General features: G+C 45.8%; 1 protein-coding gene across 1 annotated transcript; it reads right to left on the bottom strand.

Annotated features, from left to right (window-relative positions):
• Positions 1-265: 265 nt before the first annotated feature.
• Positions 266-13952, bottom strand: PCDH10 (protocadherin 10). Its single transcript, XM_059826731.1, has 4 exons — positions 11352-13952; positions 9740-9798; positions 9059-9165; positions 266-621 (listed from the first exon to the last, which is right to left on the bottom strand). Exons 1-4 carry the CDS (start codon positions 13950-13952, stop codon positions 266-268), a joined length of 3123 nt encoding a protein of 1040 aa, XP_059682714.1.
• Positions 13953-14326: the final 374 nt, after the last annotated feature.

Genomic DNA, 14326 nt, shown 5'->3' with positions numbered 1-14326 from the left:
CATTTAAACCATCTATCCAAGAAAACTTTGAAAATAATCCAGCATCAGAAAACAAAATTGAGCAATGCCCCCACTAGTATCAGCTGATACTTTTGTTGTTGACAATCATGTCACACTCAAAACAATCAAGGTTTTGTCTTTCTTAAAAAGCACTGAACAACGCCTTCTTCAGTGGTGCCTGAATCCAAGAGAAGCCATTTTTCCCCACTGCTCCTAAAATTGTGTCTGTGTTATTCCTACTATGAATAGCAGAAAGAGCTAATTTTTATTCCCGCAAAGGGAACGCTTTCATACAGCTTTTTGAATAGTACTTACTCAAATATGGTGGTTTGTAAGGCGCTCGTGTATTAGACAGCAGTCCATCCAACTCCTTCCTCTCCAGAGTGTTGTGAAGGGCCTTCTCTTTGCCGAAGGTGGAGAAGGACCTTTCTGCCCCCGGCTGGGCTTCTGGTGTTTCAAACACTTCAGTGTCTGGAACGGAGTCCATGCCAGGTACGTGCAGATTGCTGCGGTAATCTGCAGCTTGGCGTCCATCAGATGGAACAAAGGAAGGCATCCAGCACCGATCTGAGTGGCCCAGTGCTTTACATTCCTCCGTGCAATTGGAGAAGAGATCCATGCCTGCAAGCATGAGAGAAAAAGAAACTACAGATACAAGCTTCAGCATCATGAACAGCTGCTGACAGATAAGAAAGATTATGCCAAGAAAAGAGAGAAGTGGAAAGAGAAATGTCGTGAGAACTTCTTCCACTACTTTCACCTCCTCAACAAAAAGAATCTGATTGTCCAGTCTTCAAAAGTCAAAGACACCATTTAATAAGCGTAACTAAATGCCAGAACGTCACACACACACAAAAATATCACAAGAAGAAGGGTATTGGTGGTTCTATCTCACAAAATCACTTGCAGATCTCACTGTTTAGAGCCCGTTCAAATAAGGTTCAATTCCACTTGCAGGTTGATGTCTGTGGTTCACCAGTTGAAAATACTTGTTTAAGAACGTGAAGGAATTGTTTCTACATAAATGTATCTCTGAACAAAGAAATGAAATGTCCTGATTGAGGAATCACAGATTTCATTTACGAAAATGAAATATTAATGAGTCCTATAAAGGAACTATCTGTGCATACATTAGTACACAGATAGAGCCTATTGATATTAAAAGCAGATCTTACAAAGTAGGAATCCAGCTTTCAAGTGATCAGGATGGCTTATTTAATCAATTGTTACATCGTTCTTTCAGAGATGGTTTTCATTGCTACTGCAGCAGTCCTTACTATCATCAAGTCATCCAAGTAGTGGGACAGAATCCTAGAATAAATTACTGTAATTAGCGGTACAAAGGTCGCTGTAGTCCAATGTGACATGGCTGTGGATACTATTGACAAGTTGTTAATGCTTCCCCTATATAAGCAAACATTTGTCCCTGCCAACACGGAACTGTTTGCTTACAAATCCTTTAATGCTATTAAGATTTCAAATGACAAGCTATGCTTCTATTGACTACCTTCAGATAGGCCTTCCAAAAGAATATTTCCTGACTGCGAGTCATTAAGTCATTGGATTATACTTGTTTTGAGAGGAATGGTGTATGAAATCATGGGCATAGAGTAAAATAAATACCAGCATCTCCACGTTGTTGTTCAACATCGCACAGAAAAGCAGAACAGTAAAGAAGTATCTTTTTCTTGTATTCATAAAGAGAACTGAGTGCCTTAGAATAGGTGTATGTCAAAACTGAACTCAATCTGTTATAAACGTTGCATTTACAAGCACTGCATTAGAATTACAAAAAAATGACACTTCTTGCAAGAGAAACAGGAAACAAATTTGAACAGCTGTAATAAGATTCATGTAATGTAGCTCATTCACCAGCCAACATTGTAAAGAACTGGATTAGCTTGATCTCCAATGTAAGGATTAGTATTAAGAATTCTACCACTGTTTTGAACCATAATTTGACTTATCTTAGTAATATTTATGCGGTATCTCACACTACAAAAACCAAACTCTTCAGCAAGCAAGAATCTGTCTGAGCTATCAACAAGTGCTTGAGTACTAAAGGCAGTCACTTTGACAGAAAAAATATGAAGAAAGAAAAAAAGCTTTTTATCGCAGATTAATCTCACTTCATAATTAATTTTTAATTTTAAATTAAGTAATATACAATGCTAGGTCTGGTTTCGATTAGAACCTTGCATTGATAATTGGCATGCAGAAGTCTGAAAATAAATTACTGATCAGTGAACTGTTGAAGAATGCAAACACGAACGGCAGATATGGTTAAGGAATCAGATGAAAATCATCAGGCAAGGCGTACAAACTGTATCGTTCTAAATTCTGTAGTGGTAGTAGCTATCAGAGACTGAAAAGAGAGATTTAGATGCAGGCTTCCCCGAAAGAAATTAATATATAACAATGTCTATAAAACCATGTGTGTGTGTGTATCTTATGTATTGAAATGTCTGCACAAAAATATCTCTTCTGCAAGAAAAGACGTATTTTATGAATCTAACTTTTTGTCATTCAGAAGATTTAAGTGACAATGCAAAATGGTTATTTCAATTTTCAGACTTCCTAGCAAAGTTACATGTAAATAACAAATAACCCTACTTTTAATAGGAAAATTATTAGAGTTACATTTTGCTAACAGTGTGTCAGTGACCTTACTCATTCACATTTCCTGAAAGATAGCAGGAAAAAGAAAAACTTATGGATAAATATTAAATTATATTCTTTCGTCAGTGGGGAGGGAGATATTTTAATAATATTGGTTTTAAGATATATGTTCAAAGATAGACCCTTTTTTTCCCATCATGGATTTTTATTTCCCCTGGAAAATTACCCTCCATTTTACTATTTTGTTTTCACATCAGCTGCTAAACTGCAAAATGTGTCTATCCAAATATTATTTTTTTAGTTCCCTTTTGAATACTGCTTGTCTACTGCAGTGCACTGAATAGTATTATATAACAGCTTATTATAAAAGAGATGTTATAGCCACTATAAATCAGGATTTTGAATACACAAAGTAATGAATGTAAAGCATATATATTTATAAGCTTGTATGACAAACTTCCCCCCCTTGAAGATAAGAACTTGTATAAGAAAAAAAAAATGTATATACATATACATCTGAATTTTAATATACACTGCTAGAACACACAGCTAGAGTGTAAATGCTTGTTTAGGATGGGAAGAAAATGTTCAGAGAGGCCTGGGTTGGGTATTGTTCCTACCTGAATCAGTGACAACATTCCCTGAGTTTAATGGGTGCAGAACCAAGCCCTTAGTTTTACTATTTTGACAGAAAATGAGTTCAAATAAGTAGTCTGATTTTGAAATCCCTGGGCACCTATGTATATTTACACTGACTATGATCCGAATGCTGGCTATTCTTCCTCCACCTTTTTCCTGTGGGTCATGGTACAGAATTCTCTGTTTCTAATTGAAAAATATTAAAGACCGGGGCGAAGGGGAAAGGCTACTTGCCATTTTCCAAGAAGGAAGGATATATCACGGTAAACAAAGTAAGTTATTCAGCACAGAACTCCTTCATACACCAAGAATCATGTTCTTGATTTACAACAAAAAGAAACGTTCAGCAGTATAACACTTCCATCTCATCTCCCTCATAAATCTGGTTATATGTATGATCCTTCAGAACTAAACTATCCATCGTAATTGCAAATCCACATTAAAGAAAAATGCTTTGTATTTTTCATTTAGTTATTGTATTAGACCTTGCATGCAGATAAACTGAGATTCTTAAAGGCGACTCTGAATTGTGAATTTCAAATGTCCTTTGTGGATACAAATAGATAGTATAGTGCACTGAAGTGCTGAAAAACAATCAGCGTTGCACTATTCCAAATACAGCGTACATATAAAAGCTCACAGCAAAGGCCTCTAGTTCATTCCTATTTGTTCAAGTCTTATTACTAGACAGGCCAGTGGGCAATATGAACTCTCGCACAACCTTGACTTTGCAGATTTTGAAGGAGAACAAACCCCCGCCCCTCCCTCAAAGGAAACCCCCAACTAGGAAAAGAGTTAAGTATGAAGTTTGATATCTGCACCTGAATTTCCTGAACTCAGGTGCTTTGAATCAGATACTTGGCAGTGTTGCATTTCTGAAGCATATTCCCAGTTTGCTTCCTTTTCATATTTCAAAAGGGGAAAATCAAAATTTCTATGTGCATGAATTCTAATTGGTTTGAAAGACAGTTTAGATCAAAGCAAAAACTAGGCCTAAAACCATTTTTAAATAATGTATTCTTTCTTAATCTAATTAAGGGAGAAGAGCGATACACCAAGCCTTTAGAGCAATGAGTGAACAACATTTGTATGTATTACTGAGTAAATGATGTAATAAAAAGAAAAAATACAAATTAAATGTTGACAAAGTATTTTTGTAGTACTGTTACTGTAAGGGGTTTTTTTCCCCCCAACATATGTCATTTTTTCATAACTTTGGCTTTTACTTGGAATTAAACGGCATTTTCCATTTCTTCGGTGGTAGCTTTTCTTAAAAAAGCTAGTTAGATGCGAGATAGGCGTGATGTAGGGAACCAGGCCTCCTTTCCAGAGCTCCATTACCAGAACAACTATCCATTTGGTTAGATTATCCTTGAGCAAGTTACTCATTTCCCTATGATTCAGGTTTTGTGTCGGTAAATAAGGATAATGATGTTAACCTCCTCTGTAGCAGACTTTATCTACTGAAGAATTGGACTGTATGAAACAGAGTTATTATCATTCTTTCTTGCTAAGTAATTGGTGTGCTGACTTCATCTGCGTGAGAACATGAATAAAGACTCAAACATCTTCGATATTCAGCTTTTCCAAATCTCAACTTCAAAGCCCTATGTGGACCATTGAGATGTGAACGTTATTAAGCATGCAGACCAAGGAAAGAAGAGAAAAAAAGAAGAAACCGCCCTCAGCTTGAGTCAAAGCCCTTTTCTAAGCCATTTTCGTGTTCACTCTCACTTTATCCGAGATAGACTCTTAGCCCAAGTGATCTTCAAAACAGGATTTAGCTGTCACTGTGCATGGGCTGAGAAGGAATACGCGTTTTCTCTGTCCCTTTATCACTAAAATTCTTCCCCTGACTTCTCACATTCTCCTCCTTATGAACACTGAAATACCATAGCTCTTCTGCAGTAATGCATGCTAACCCTCTTGGGGTTTACCTAATCTGTACTGAAAAGGCGTGAGGCAATGTTTCACCCTGTATTAGACCCCTACCAATTCCCTTCATAAAGTCCACTAGCGGAAGCCTAATTTTAGATCTCAGCTGGTCACCAACGCATACTGTCCAGCACTGCACAGAGGAGATTATCAAAAAAGCTGATGCATTTTATAGTATATACGTGACAGTACATGCACGTAGCTTCACATCTTGGATGTTCCTTCCTGAAGTGCATCTGAGAGATCATGCCAATTCAGTGAAAAAGGTGAAACGAAGGTACTATTGTGAAGAACTAACTCTGTACGGTCGGCTTGAGAAAGCTGAGTAGCTAGTGAGCAACCATATGAAATAAGTTGGTGGCATGAGTCCAAATCTTACAGGACAGGTGTCTAATCATACAATTTAAACAGACACACATGCAGAGTATTAATTGGCACCCAAGTCAGCAATTTCACAAGGGAGGCCAAGAATTTAATCAACCATGGGAAATAAACTAACCTCATGCTTAGAAATTACTCCTACAGAACATGATTTAAATACAGTGTGTTAATAATAGGTAGTAGTGTTGTATTAGTTGCATTTGTTCTACAACAAATAGCAGCTTTCATCACAACAATTTTCAGACAAAGAAGAGCACAAGAAATTAGAACACGCACTTGGGGTTTGAGAAACCCCTTCTCTGTTTGCCAAAAACTTCTTGTGCTTCTTCACCTTTGGAAAGTAATTTTCCAAAAAGCTCAGATACCTATCCCAGTCAATGAAATGACCACGCAATCCATAAAAATTAGGCTCTTGAGTATCCCACTACTTGCCATTCCCCCTTAAATGCAGATGCCAGTACTTCTGTACTTCATGGATGGTAAGGTAGGTAAGAATGTGGATAATTACAAGGCATTCAGGTGGTACTTTAATGGGAACAATATGACCCCCTTACATACATCCCAGCACATTTGAAATCACGATTAAATCACTCCTAAGAAAATATATTTTGTGAAAAGGTGAACTAGAATCTTATTTCAAACATAATAAAATGTTTTATGATACATAGAACAGCTTAGTTCAGAATTTTCACTAAATAATTGTGCAGGATAAATCTATGACGCAGTGGTAAGATTTTCATCCTGCATGTTTTCCTTCCCAATTAATAACTGACCATGACTTTTGACAGTCAGCTTGGCTAGCAATGGACTACTACAGAATAGCTACTTGTGTGCCACAGGACTGTTTGCACAGAGATCATGTACAGAACAGTAAAAAGATGTTTTGCGAGCAGAGCATGCTGCTGACTAAAACTGAGAGGGAGTGAGTTTTGTCAATGTGAATTATCTACTAAATATTTTTGGATGCAAATACCATGCTTTTGAAAACAAACATGATGCTGCATGGTATCAGGTGACATCTTGAAAAAAACAGGCCAAACTTCTGCCATGTTATCAACCAGTGTGTTTTCCTTCAATAATTTAGGAAGAATTGATTATAGAGCACCAGAACGACTGGAAAACCGAGAAGGCATTCCCTCAGATATTACCTCTAGCCATTCAAGATCAAACAACATTTGTGCTCCTTTTTTTCCCGTAAAATTAATCACCAAAAGCTAATAGCAAGAGTGGAGTTTTTATATCAAAATATCTTGTCATCGCTGAGGTCAAGGAGCATGTTCTTTGCATCATGACAGCAGGATTCAGCCCAAAACTTGCAGAAAAACTGTATTATACATATGTAGAAGATTAAACCAGTTTCTAGAGAGATTTGTATTTAAATACCTATTTGGAACTAGCATTTAAAACTTTGTGCATGCAATTTATACTCAAATCACAGCACCAATATATTACATTGGAAGTTCTGTGTATTTGAGGTTTCAGTTCAAACTGTTAATTGTGAGTAGACTAAACCTAACTGTCAGCTTTCATTACTTCATACGTAATGACCATTGAAGACACAGAAGTTCATGTATCACGTCAGATCCTTAAGTGATTTGAAATTATTTTGAAAGTATAGAATAGATTTTTTCCCCTAGTTCGATAAAACAGAGATTATGAAGACGAAGAATTTACCCAGCTAAGGACTAATGCCAAGTTTGATAGTAGTTCCAGTGTTCATATCTGAGATAGACTACTTTTAAAATGGAGAGAAAGAATAAAGAGCAGAGGCACAACAATAACAGCACTGAATCCATCTAAAAGAAAATAGCTTTCAGTTGATGTGCAACTATGTGATTATATTCCCACCATCAGTCAAATCCAGCCCCTTCTGCAGATGTTTATTCTTTTCTCTCCTGTTTGGTTATTATGGTTCATTATGTTGAGGGACTAAGCTGATTGAAATGTTCATTGAGATGACTGCTGCAGTAAAATGTGTAAAAGAAAAAAAACGGAATGCGGGGAGGGCAGGAGGAGAGGGAGCTTTTTATAACTCAGTAGCACTGATTGCTGCATCAGAAACAGTGCGAAAGAAAGGGTGGGGGGAGGCTAAATACACGGCTTTTTAAAACAACAATAAATCATACGCCATATATAGGCCAAAAATGAAAGAGGCTCTGTGTTCAGATGTAAACTTTCTGGCAAGACCTGGTTTGTTGTCAGGTTCCCAGACACAAAATAGACACTCTGTTCACTTAGCATGAAGCCCTGCAAGAAGCAGGGAGCTCCGGAGACTCTTGGCTCTTCTCGAGTCTCATTAGGTCTGCATATTAATGACTTGCAGCAATATAAAGGGGCCCTGTAGCAGCCTCCTCTTCCCCTGGTGCCTAGGTTTCCCATCGTTAAGGGCACAGTGACTACAGCAGCAAGAAAATAGAGGACGCTAACGGAGCACACGGGTGAGGCAGCACTGCTATGACAGCACTGAGTCCCTTGCCCTGGTGTCTTCTAAGACGGGGGTCAGGAGAAAAAATGGATGACTGGAGAGACTCTGGCAGTATTTCGTATGGCACACTTGTAGCAAATCCTTACACATGATAGAGCACAGAGGACACAAGGGGAAAGAAATCACTGCATTGAATCAAGACGTACCAGACCTTTGGAGACTGTGGTAGGGAAGAAAGCCCAAGCATTTGCGGCCGAAATGCAGTGCGAGGGTGAGAATGAATTCTAATGCATAGGCTCTAAACAAATGTCCCTTTCAGAAGAAAATGGACAGCATGAGAGCAAAGACAGAAAGCCGTACACATGGGAATAACACTGCAATGTATGTATTTTCTAGGTGATTCAAATCATAGTCTTTTAAAGCATTTCTTTCCTTTGTCAGGACTGAAAGAAATGTACTTAAGAATACCTTAGCCTTACTAACATGGAGATCACTTATTCTATATGGTGCCTCAATTTGAATTAAAAAAAAAATCCTCAAAAAATGCAAAGGTATTACACATTCAGAGCACCCAATGTGTCTCCGCTGATCCCCAGCAAAAATCCTCACAGCCTGGCTGTCATTCAATCACTGGGTTCATTCTTTCCCTCGGGAACTCCCCCTGCACTTCACACTGCCATGCCAGCTGAAGTGCCTGCTAAACAAAATTGCCTAATGCTTTGAAATTCTGCAAATGTGCCGTTGAAAAAAAATGCACTATAAAATGTACCAACAACTTTGGTTTAATGTGCAGGAAGTTTTGCTACAGCAAACGGGGCAGAATAACATGCCAACCCCCCACAACCAAATGAACAAAATAAAGTCTGCCCCGTGAACGAAAGGGGTTCAAAATTGTCTCCTTGTCCAGGTAGCTGCAGTAGCAAGCTGACTTAAATCCAGCCTCCCGTACAATATGCCCACATTATTTATGCCACTCTTGTATTATATTCCTGTAAGTAACCGTTCTTTCTAGTCTCCTTACCTAAAGATCTACTATTTCCATTCTCTTATCAGACTTACCAGAGGATTGACCTCGATTAGTGGCATCATGATCACTGTCTCCTTGCTCACTGTCTCCATGACCACTGTCCTTAGAGCTTACTATGTCTGCTTCCTGGAATGCAGAACTAGACACAGAAACATCTTTACATTAGAATAAACATGAAAGAGGAACTCATAAAACATTCTTCTGCCATCACACGGCCGAACACGGTGCTGCATTCACCCACTCCCGCCTGCTGCACCGCTTCTGCAGAGGTGCTCTGTCCACCGTCAACAAAACTGGCATTTTCAGACCTCGGTCGCCTGGCCGAACCGGACGATAAGCGTTATTACTCCGCCTGATTTTCATGTAATGGGTATAAATCATTTGGCAGCATTTACTTAAGCTGGATAGCTAAACTTTAACTCAGAGAGACCAATGTTTTCTGGAGGACCCTACAGAAGCATTCATAAGTATTTAAAGCACGTTTTAGACTAATACAAAACGAGATTTTGTTCTCTCTTCAGTTGGTTTTGAAACCAGTTCAGAAAAGCCATAATTGAAGCTCATTTAGCGGACAGTGCTTTATTTAATACATCTACATACATTCATTTTCCCATTGCTTTACTTCTATTTTACATCTGCAGTAAACACGTTTCTGCACCCGATTCAGACTTGCTAAAGCACGCAGTAGGAAAACAAGGCTAAGGAGCTCATACCTGTTTACTCGTCGGGGTCTGTCAACTAGATAACTGAGCTCAGCACGCTGATGTTTTGTCTAGGAAAAAGAAAATACCGGGAAATATTTTAACTCTCGATATTTCTGTAAACAACATCAGAAAACATAGCAGAGCAGCTCACCATATTCACTATAAATGGTAATGTTTAGCTGCAAGTAGGCCTACACAAGCTGTTTCTAGGATGTAAGGGAAAAAACCCAGCTCTTATTCGCACAGATGGGGAGGCATGAGGAATTTCTTCCCGAGTTTTTTGGGATGAGATTCTGACATGTTTTCTCACAGTGCACGCTGGCGAGCATCACAAGGACTCCCACAAAAATCAACAGAACTATTTCTAGAGTTGTGCACTACTTAGTCTGAGAAAGAACTTACTGTAATCTAGTTTGCAGCCTGTTTTTAATTCAAGTGTATAAAAATAGGGGGAGACAGTACAGTTACTGCACTCTAAGGAAGAAAATACATTGAGATATCCTCGAGTCCTTAAAAAGGCAACAGAAGACAGAGTTTTATGGACATTTTGAGGGAAGGTCAATCTTACAAGCCAATATTAGGGATTTTACTGCAAAACTTAACGCTTTAGAAAACACCATTCAAACCACCTTTGCCAGACTGGACAGTATTTGGGCTTCAGTACTCATGTTAAGAGGAAATGCGTTGTTTTCATTAGTGCACAGGCGGAGAGGCGCTGAGAGCGCGGAAGAGCTAACCCAGCAGGAGGTGGTTAACAGGGGAGTATTACGGCGTGGCGTACGCTTTGATAGAAATTCTCTACAGGCCAGATAACACAACACGGGCAACATGTTTAACAGGAGGGGACGTTAAGTCTCTGCATGTAATTTCACGGAAACTCTTGATGCTTTCCTTTGCGAACTCAGCTTTGGGGTATAAAGAGCTGTTCAGATAAAGAAAAGTCAATTAATAAACCCTAATTCACAAATTAATTAAAGTTGCTGCTAACTGTAGCGATTGTCACAGTCCCAGAAGGGGGTTCCCCCAAAGCCTTACTTGCACATGCAAAGATTTCAGGAAGGAAAAAAGACACAGTTTTAAAACGTTGCTTCAGAAAACCCCTGTGATGACGCCCCACGTCATTTCATTACTGTCAGCCGCAGCGACGCTGCGAAAAGCAGTGCCCCCCCCCCCCCCCCCCGGCCCCAGCCCACGGGCCATCCGCTCGCAGCTGACGGCCCGCGGAGGGGGGGGGTCTCTGGGCCCGGCGCTGCCCGCCCGGGGCCAGCTTCGTTCACGGGCACGGGGGGGGCCGGGGGGACACGCTGGGCTGAGCGCGGGTGAGGGGGAGCCGGCGGCCGGCCGAGGCGGGCGGCGGGGCGGGGGGTGCGCCGCACTCGCCTCTCCCTCGCGGGCCGCTGAAGCCCCCCAGACATTAGAGGCCAACGAGGAGAGAGGCGGCGGAGGGCCGCCTCGAGGGGAAGAGAAGGCAGGGGAGAGCCAGGTGCCTTCCCCGCCGGGAGAGGAGGGGCGGGAGCTTCGGGAGGCGGCGGGAAAGCGACGCGGGGCTCGGGGAGAGCTCGGGCACGGGCCGCCCGACGGCGGGCGCAGCCGGGGGGTGGCGGGGGGTGGCGGCCCTTACCTCGCTGGACAAAATGCTGCCGTTGGAGATGATGTCGGGCTGCTGGTCGGCGTAGCCGGTGACGATGGCCCCGCAGGGGTTGTGCTCGGCGTCGGTGCTGCGGGAGGGGCTGCAGGGCTTGAGGAACATCAGGTCGGTCTTGGCGGACTCGGGGGTGAGGCAGACCTGGTAGCAGTAGTTCTGGTTGTGGTGGTGGGAGCCGAAGCTGCCCGACTCCTCCACCGGCACCTGCGCCGGGTTGCTGGGCACGTTGGAGCTCTGCACCAGCATGATGTCCGACTTGCTGAGCTTCTTCTTGCGGGCCCGCGCCTGGCGGCTGCAGCAGGGGCAGCAGCAGCAGCAGCCCAGGCAGCAGTCGCTGGCCAGGCAGGTGTAGATGTTGAGCTTCTTCTCCTTCTGGCAGCGCACGGCCAGCACGATCATGGCCAGCAGGAAGATGAAGGAGACGGAGCCCAGGGCGATGATGAGGATGAGGGTGAGGTCGAGCGAGGTGTCCCCCCCGGAGCGGCTGGGGCGATGCTCGCCGGAGCCGCCGCCGCCGCCGCCCCCCGCGCCCGCCCCCGCGCCCAGGCCGCCGCCGCCGCCGGGCCGCTCGGCCGCGCCGTCCACCAGCACCACCTGGATGGCGGCGGTGGAGGAGAGCGGCGGCTGCCCGTGGTCGCGCACCTCGATGACCAGCTCGTAGGGGCGCTGGGGGTCGCGCTTGGCCGGCACCCTGCGCGCCGTCCGCAGCTCCCCGGTGCGCCAGTCCATGCGGAAGAGGCTGGCCTCGTTGCCCCGCACGATGCTGTAGGTGAGGCGGGCGTTCTCCCCGTCGTCGGCGTCCACCGCCGCCACCCGGCTCACCAGGTAGCCCGGCTCGGCGCCGCGGGGCAGCGCCTCCCGCGCCGGGGTGCCGTTGCGGCCGGGCAGGGGGCTGACGATGGCGGGGGCGTTGTCGTTCTGGTCCACCACGACGATGTTGACGGTGGCGTTGCCGGCCAGCGGCTGCGGCTCCTCGCCGGCGTCGCGGGCCTCCACCTGGAAGCTGAACTCCTTGAGCTGCTCGTAGTCGAAGGAGCGGAGGGCGTAGAGGAAGCCGTTCTCGGAGTTGATGGAGACGTAGGTGAAGACGGACATGCCCTGGATCTGGCTCTCCAGGATGGAGTAGGCGAGCTGGGCGTTGGCGCCCTGGTCCCGGTCGGTGGCGCTGACGGCGTAGATGTAGGCGCCGGGCACGTTGTTCTCGCTCACGTAGACCTGGTAGACGGGCTGGCTGAAGCGCGGCGCGTTGTCGTTCACGTCGCTCACCCGCACCTGGATGGACTTGCTGGTGCTCAGCGGCGGCTCGCCGCGGTCCCGGGCCACCACGGTGAGCGTGTAGGCGTCGCCGCCCGGCTGCTCGCGGTCCAGCGGCCCCTCGGTGACGATGGTGTAGTAGTTCTTGAAGGAGCTCTTGAGGCGGAAGGGCGCGTCGCCCTGCAGCAGCTCGCACTGCACCTGCCCGTTCTCCTCCGAGTCGCGGTCCGAGACGCTGAAGAGGGCCACCACGGTGCCCGGCGCCGCCGCCTCGCTCACCGCCTCCTTGACGGTGGAGAAGCTGATCTCGGGCGCGTTGTCGTTGGCGTCCAGCACCCGCACCAGCACCTTGCAGTGCGCCGGCACGGCGTTGGGGCCCAGGTCCTTGGCTTGCACGTACACCTGGTACACGCTGCTCTCCTCGTAGTCCAGCTCGCCGCTCACCTCCAGCCGCCCGGTGCGCGGCGCGATGCCGAAGAGCTCCCGGGCGCGGGCCGAGATGTGGCTGCTGAAGGAGTAGATCACCTCGCCGTTTTGGCCCTCGTCGGGGTCGGTGGCGTTGAGCTGCAGCACCAGGGTGCCCGGCGGCGAGTTCTCCGGCAGCGACACGGTGTAGACGGGCTGCTCGAAGGCGGGGACGTTGTCGTTGGAGTCCAGCACCCTGATAGTGAGCAGGGCGGTGCCGGTGCGCTGCTGGGGCTGCCCGCCGTCCACCGCGGTCAGCACGTAGCGGTGCACCGCTTGCTGCTCGCGGTCCAGCGGCTTGTCCAGCACCAGCTCGGCGAAGCGGTTGCCGTCCCCCTGCGTCTGCACGTCGAGGGAGAAGTAGCTGTTGGGGGTGATCTCGTAGGTGCGCAGCGAGTTAGTGCCCACGTCGGGGTCGAAGGCGCTCTCCAGGGGGAAGCGGGTGCCCGGCGTGGCGCTCTCCGAGATCTCCACGGTGAGGTCGGGCTCCGGGAAGGAGGGCGGGTTGTCGTTGATGTCCAGCACCTCGATCTCCACCCGGAACAGCTCGAGGGGGTTCTCCAGGAAGACCTCCAGGTGCAGCAGGCAGGAGGGGCTCTGCTTGCAGATCTGCTCCCGGTCGATCTTCTCGTTCACGTAGAGCACCCCGGTTTCCAGGTTGAGCTCCAGGTAAGGGCTGCGGGAGTTGGGCGCCGTCTGGAAGCGGCGAGCCGAAAGTTTTGTAATGTCCAAGCCCAGGTCCTCGGCGATATTCCCCACGAACGTGCCATGCTCCTGCTCTTCCTGCACCGTGTAATGGAGCTGGCAAAGGGTCCCCTCCACCATCCAGAGCAAGGCGAAGAGGAATAGCACAATCATCTCCAAATGGGGAAAGAGATCCCCCCTCCCCAACACCACCTCTTCCTCCTCTTCCAAAAGCCACCACCACCTCCTCCTCCTCCTCCGAAAATACACAGTACGGTGTGTGTGCCTGTGCGTGTCTATCTGTGTGTGTGTGCGCGCGTGTGTGTGTCCGCGCCTGCGAGCGTGTGTAGAGAGAGGGAACGGGGGAGGGGGAAGGAAAGGGGGGGAAGGTTGATTTAGGGGGGGTGCTAGATATTATTTCTTCTGATTCATGTTAGGATTTTTTTCTCCCCCATCTCCCTCCTTTTTGTTACGGGTATTATTGTTTCACACGCTGACCAAATGAAGAAGACAGGCGTCCCCACTTCATCTGTGATCTTCGAAATAAA

The sequence above is a fragment of the Gavia stellata genome, chromosome 19 (genome assembly GCF_030936135.1).
Source record: "Gavia stellata isolate bGavSte3 chromosome 19, bGavSte3.hap2, whole genome shotgun sequence".
Taxonomy (NCBI): domain Eukaryota; kingdom Metazoa; phylum Chordata; class Aves; order Gaviiformes; family Gaviidae; genus Gavia; species Gavia stellata.
Note: the sequence above shows the minus strand (reverse complement) of the source record. Positions and strands in the feature narration are given on the sequence as shown.

Excerpts from the sequence above, each read along its gene's own strand:
- PCDH10 (XM_059826731.1), bottom strand. The coding sequence starts at position 13,952 with ATGATTGTGCTATTCCTCTTCGCCTTGCTCTGGATGGTGGAGGGGACC. Across the intron at positions 9,166-9,739 it reads AGACCCCGACGAGTAAACAG|TTCTGCATTCCAGGAAGCAG; the intron begins GTATGAGCTCCT and ends TTCTGTGTCTAG. Across the intron at positions 622-9,058 it reads TAATCGAGGTCAATCCTCTG|GCATGGATCTCTTCTCCAAT; the intron begins GTAAGTCTGATA and ends TCATGCTTGCAG.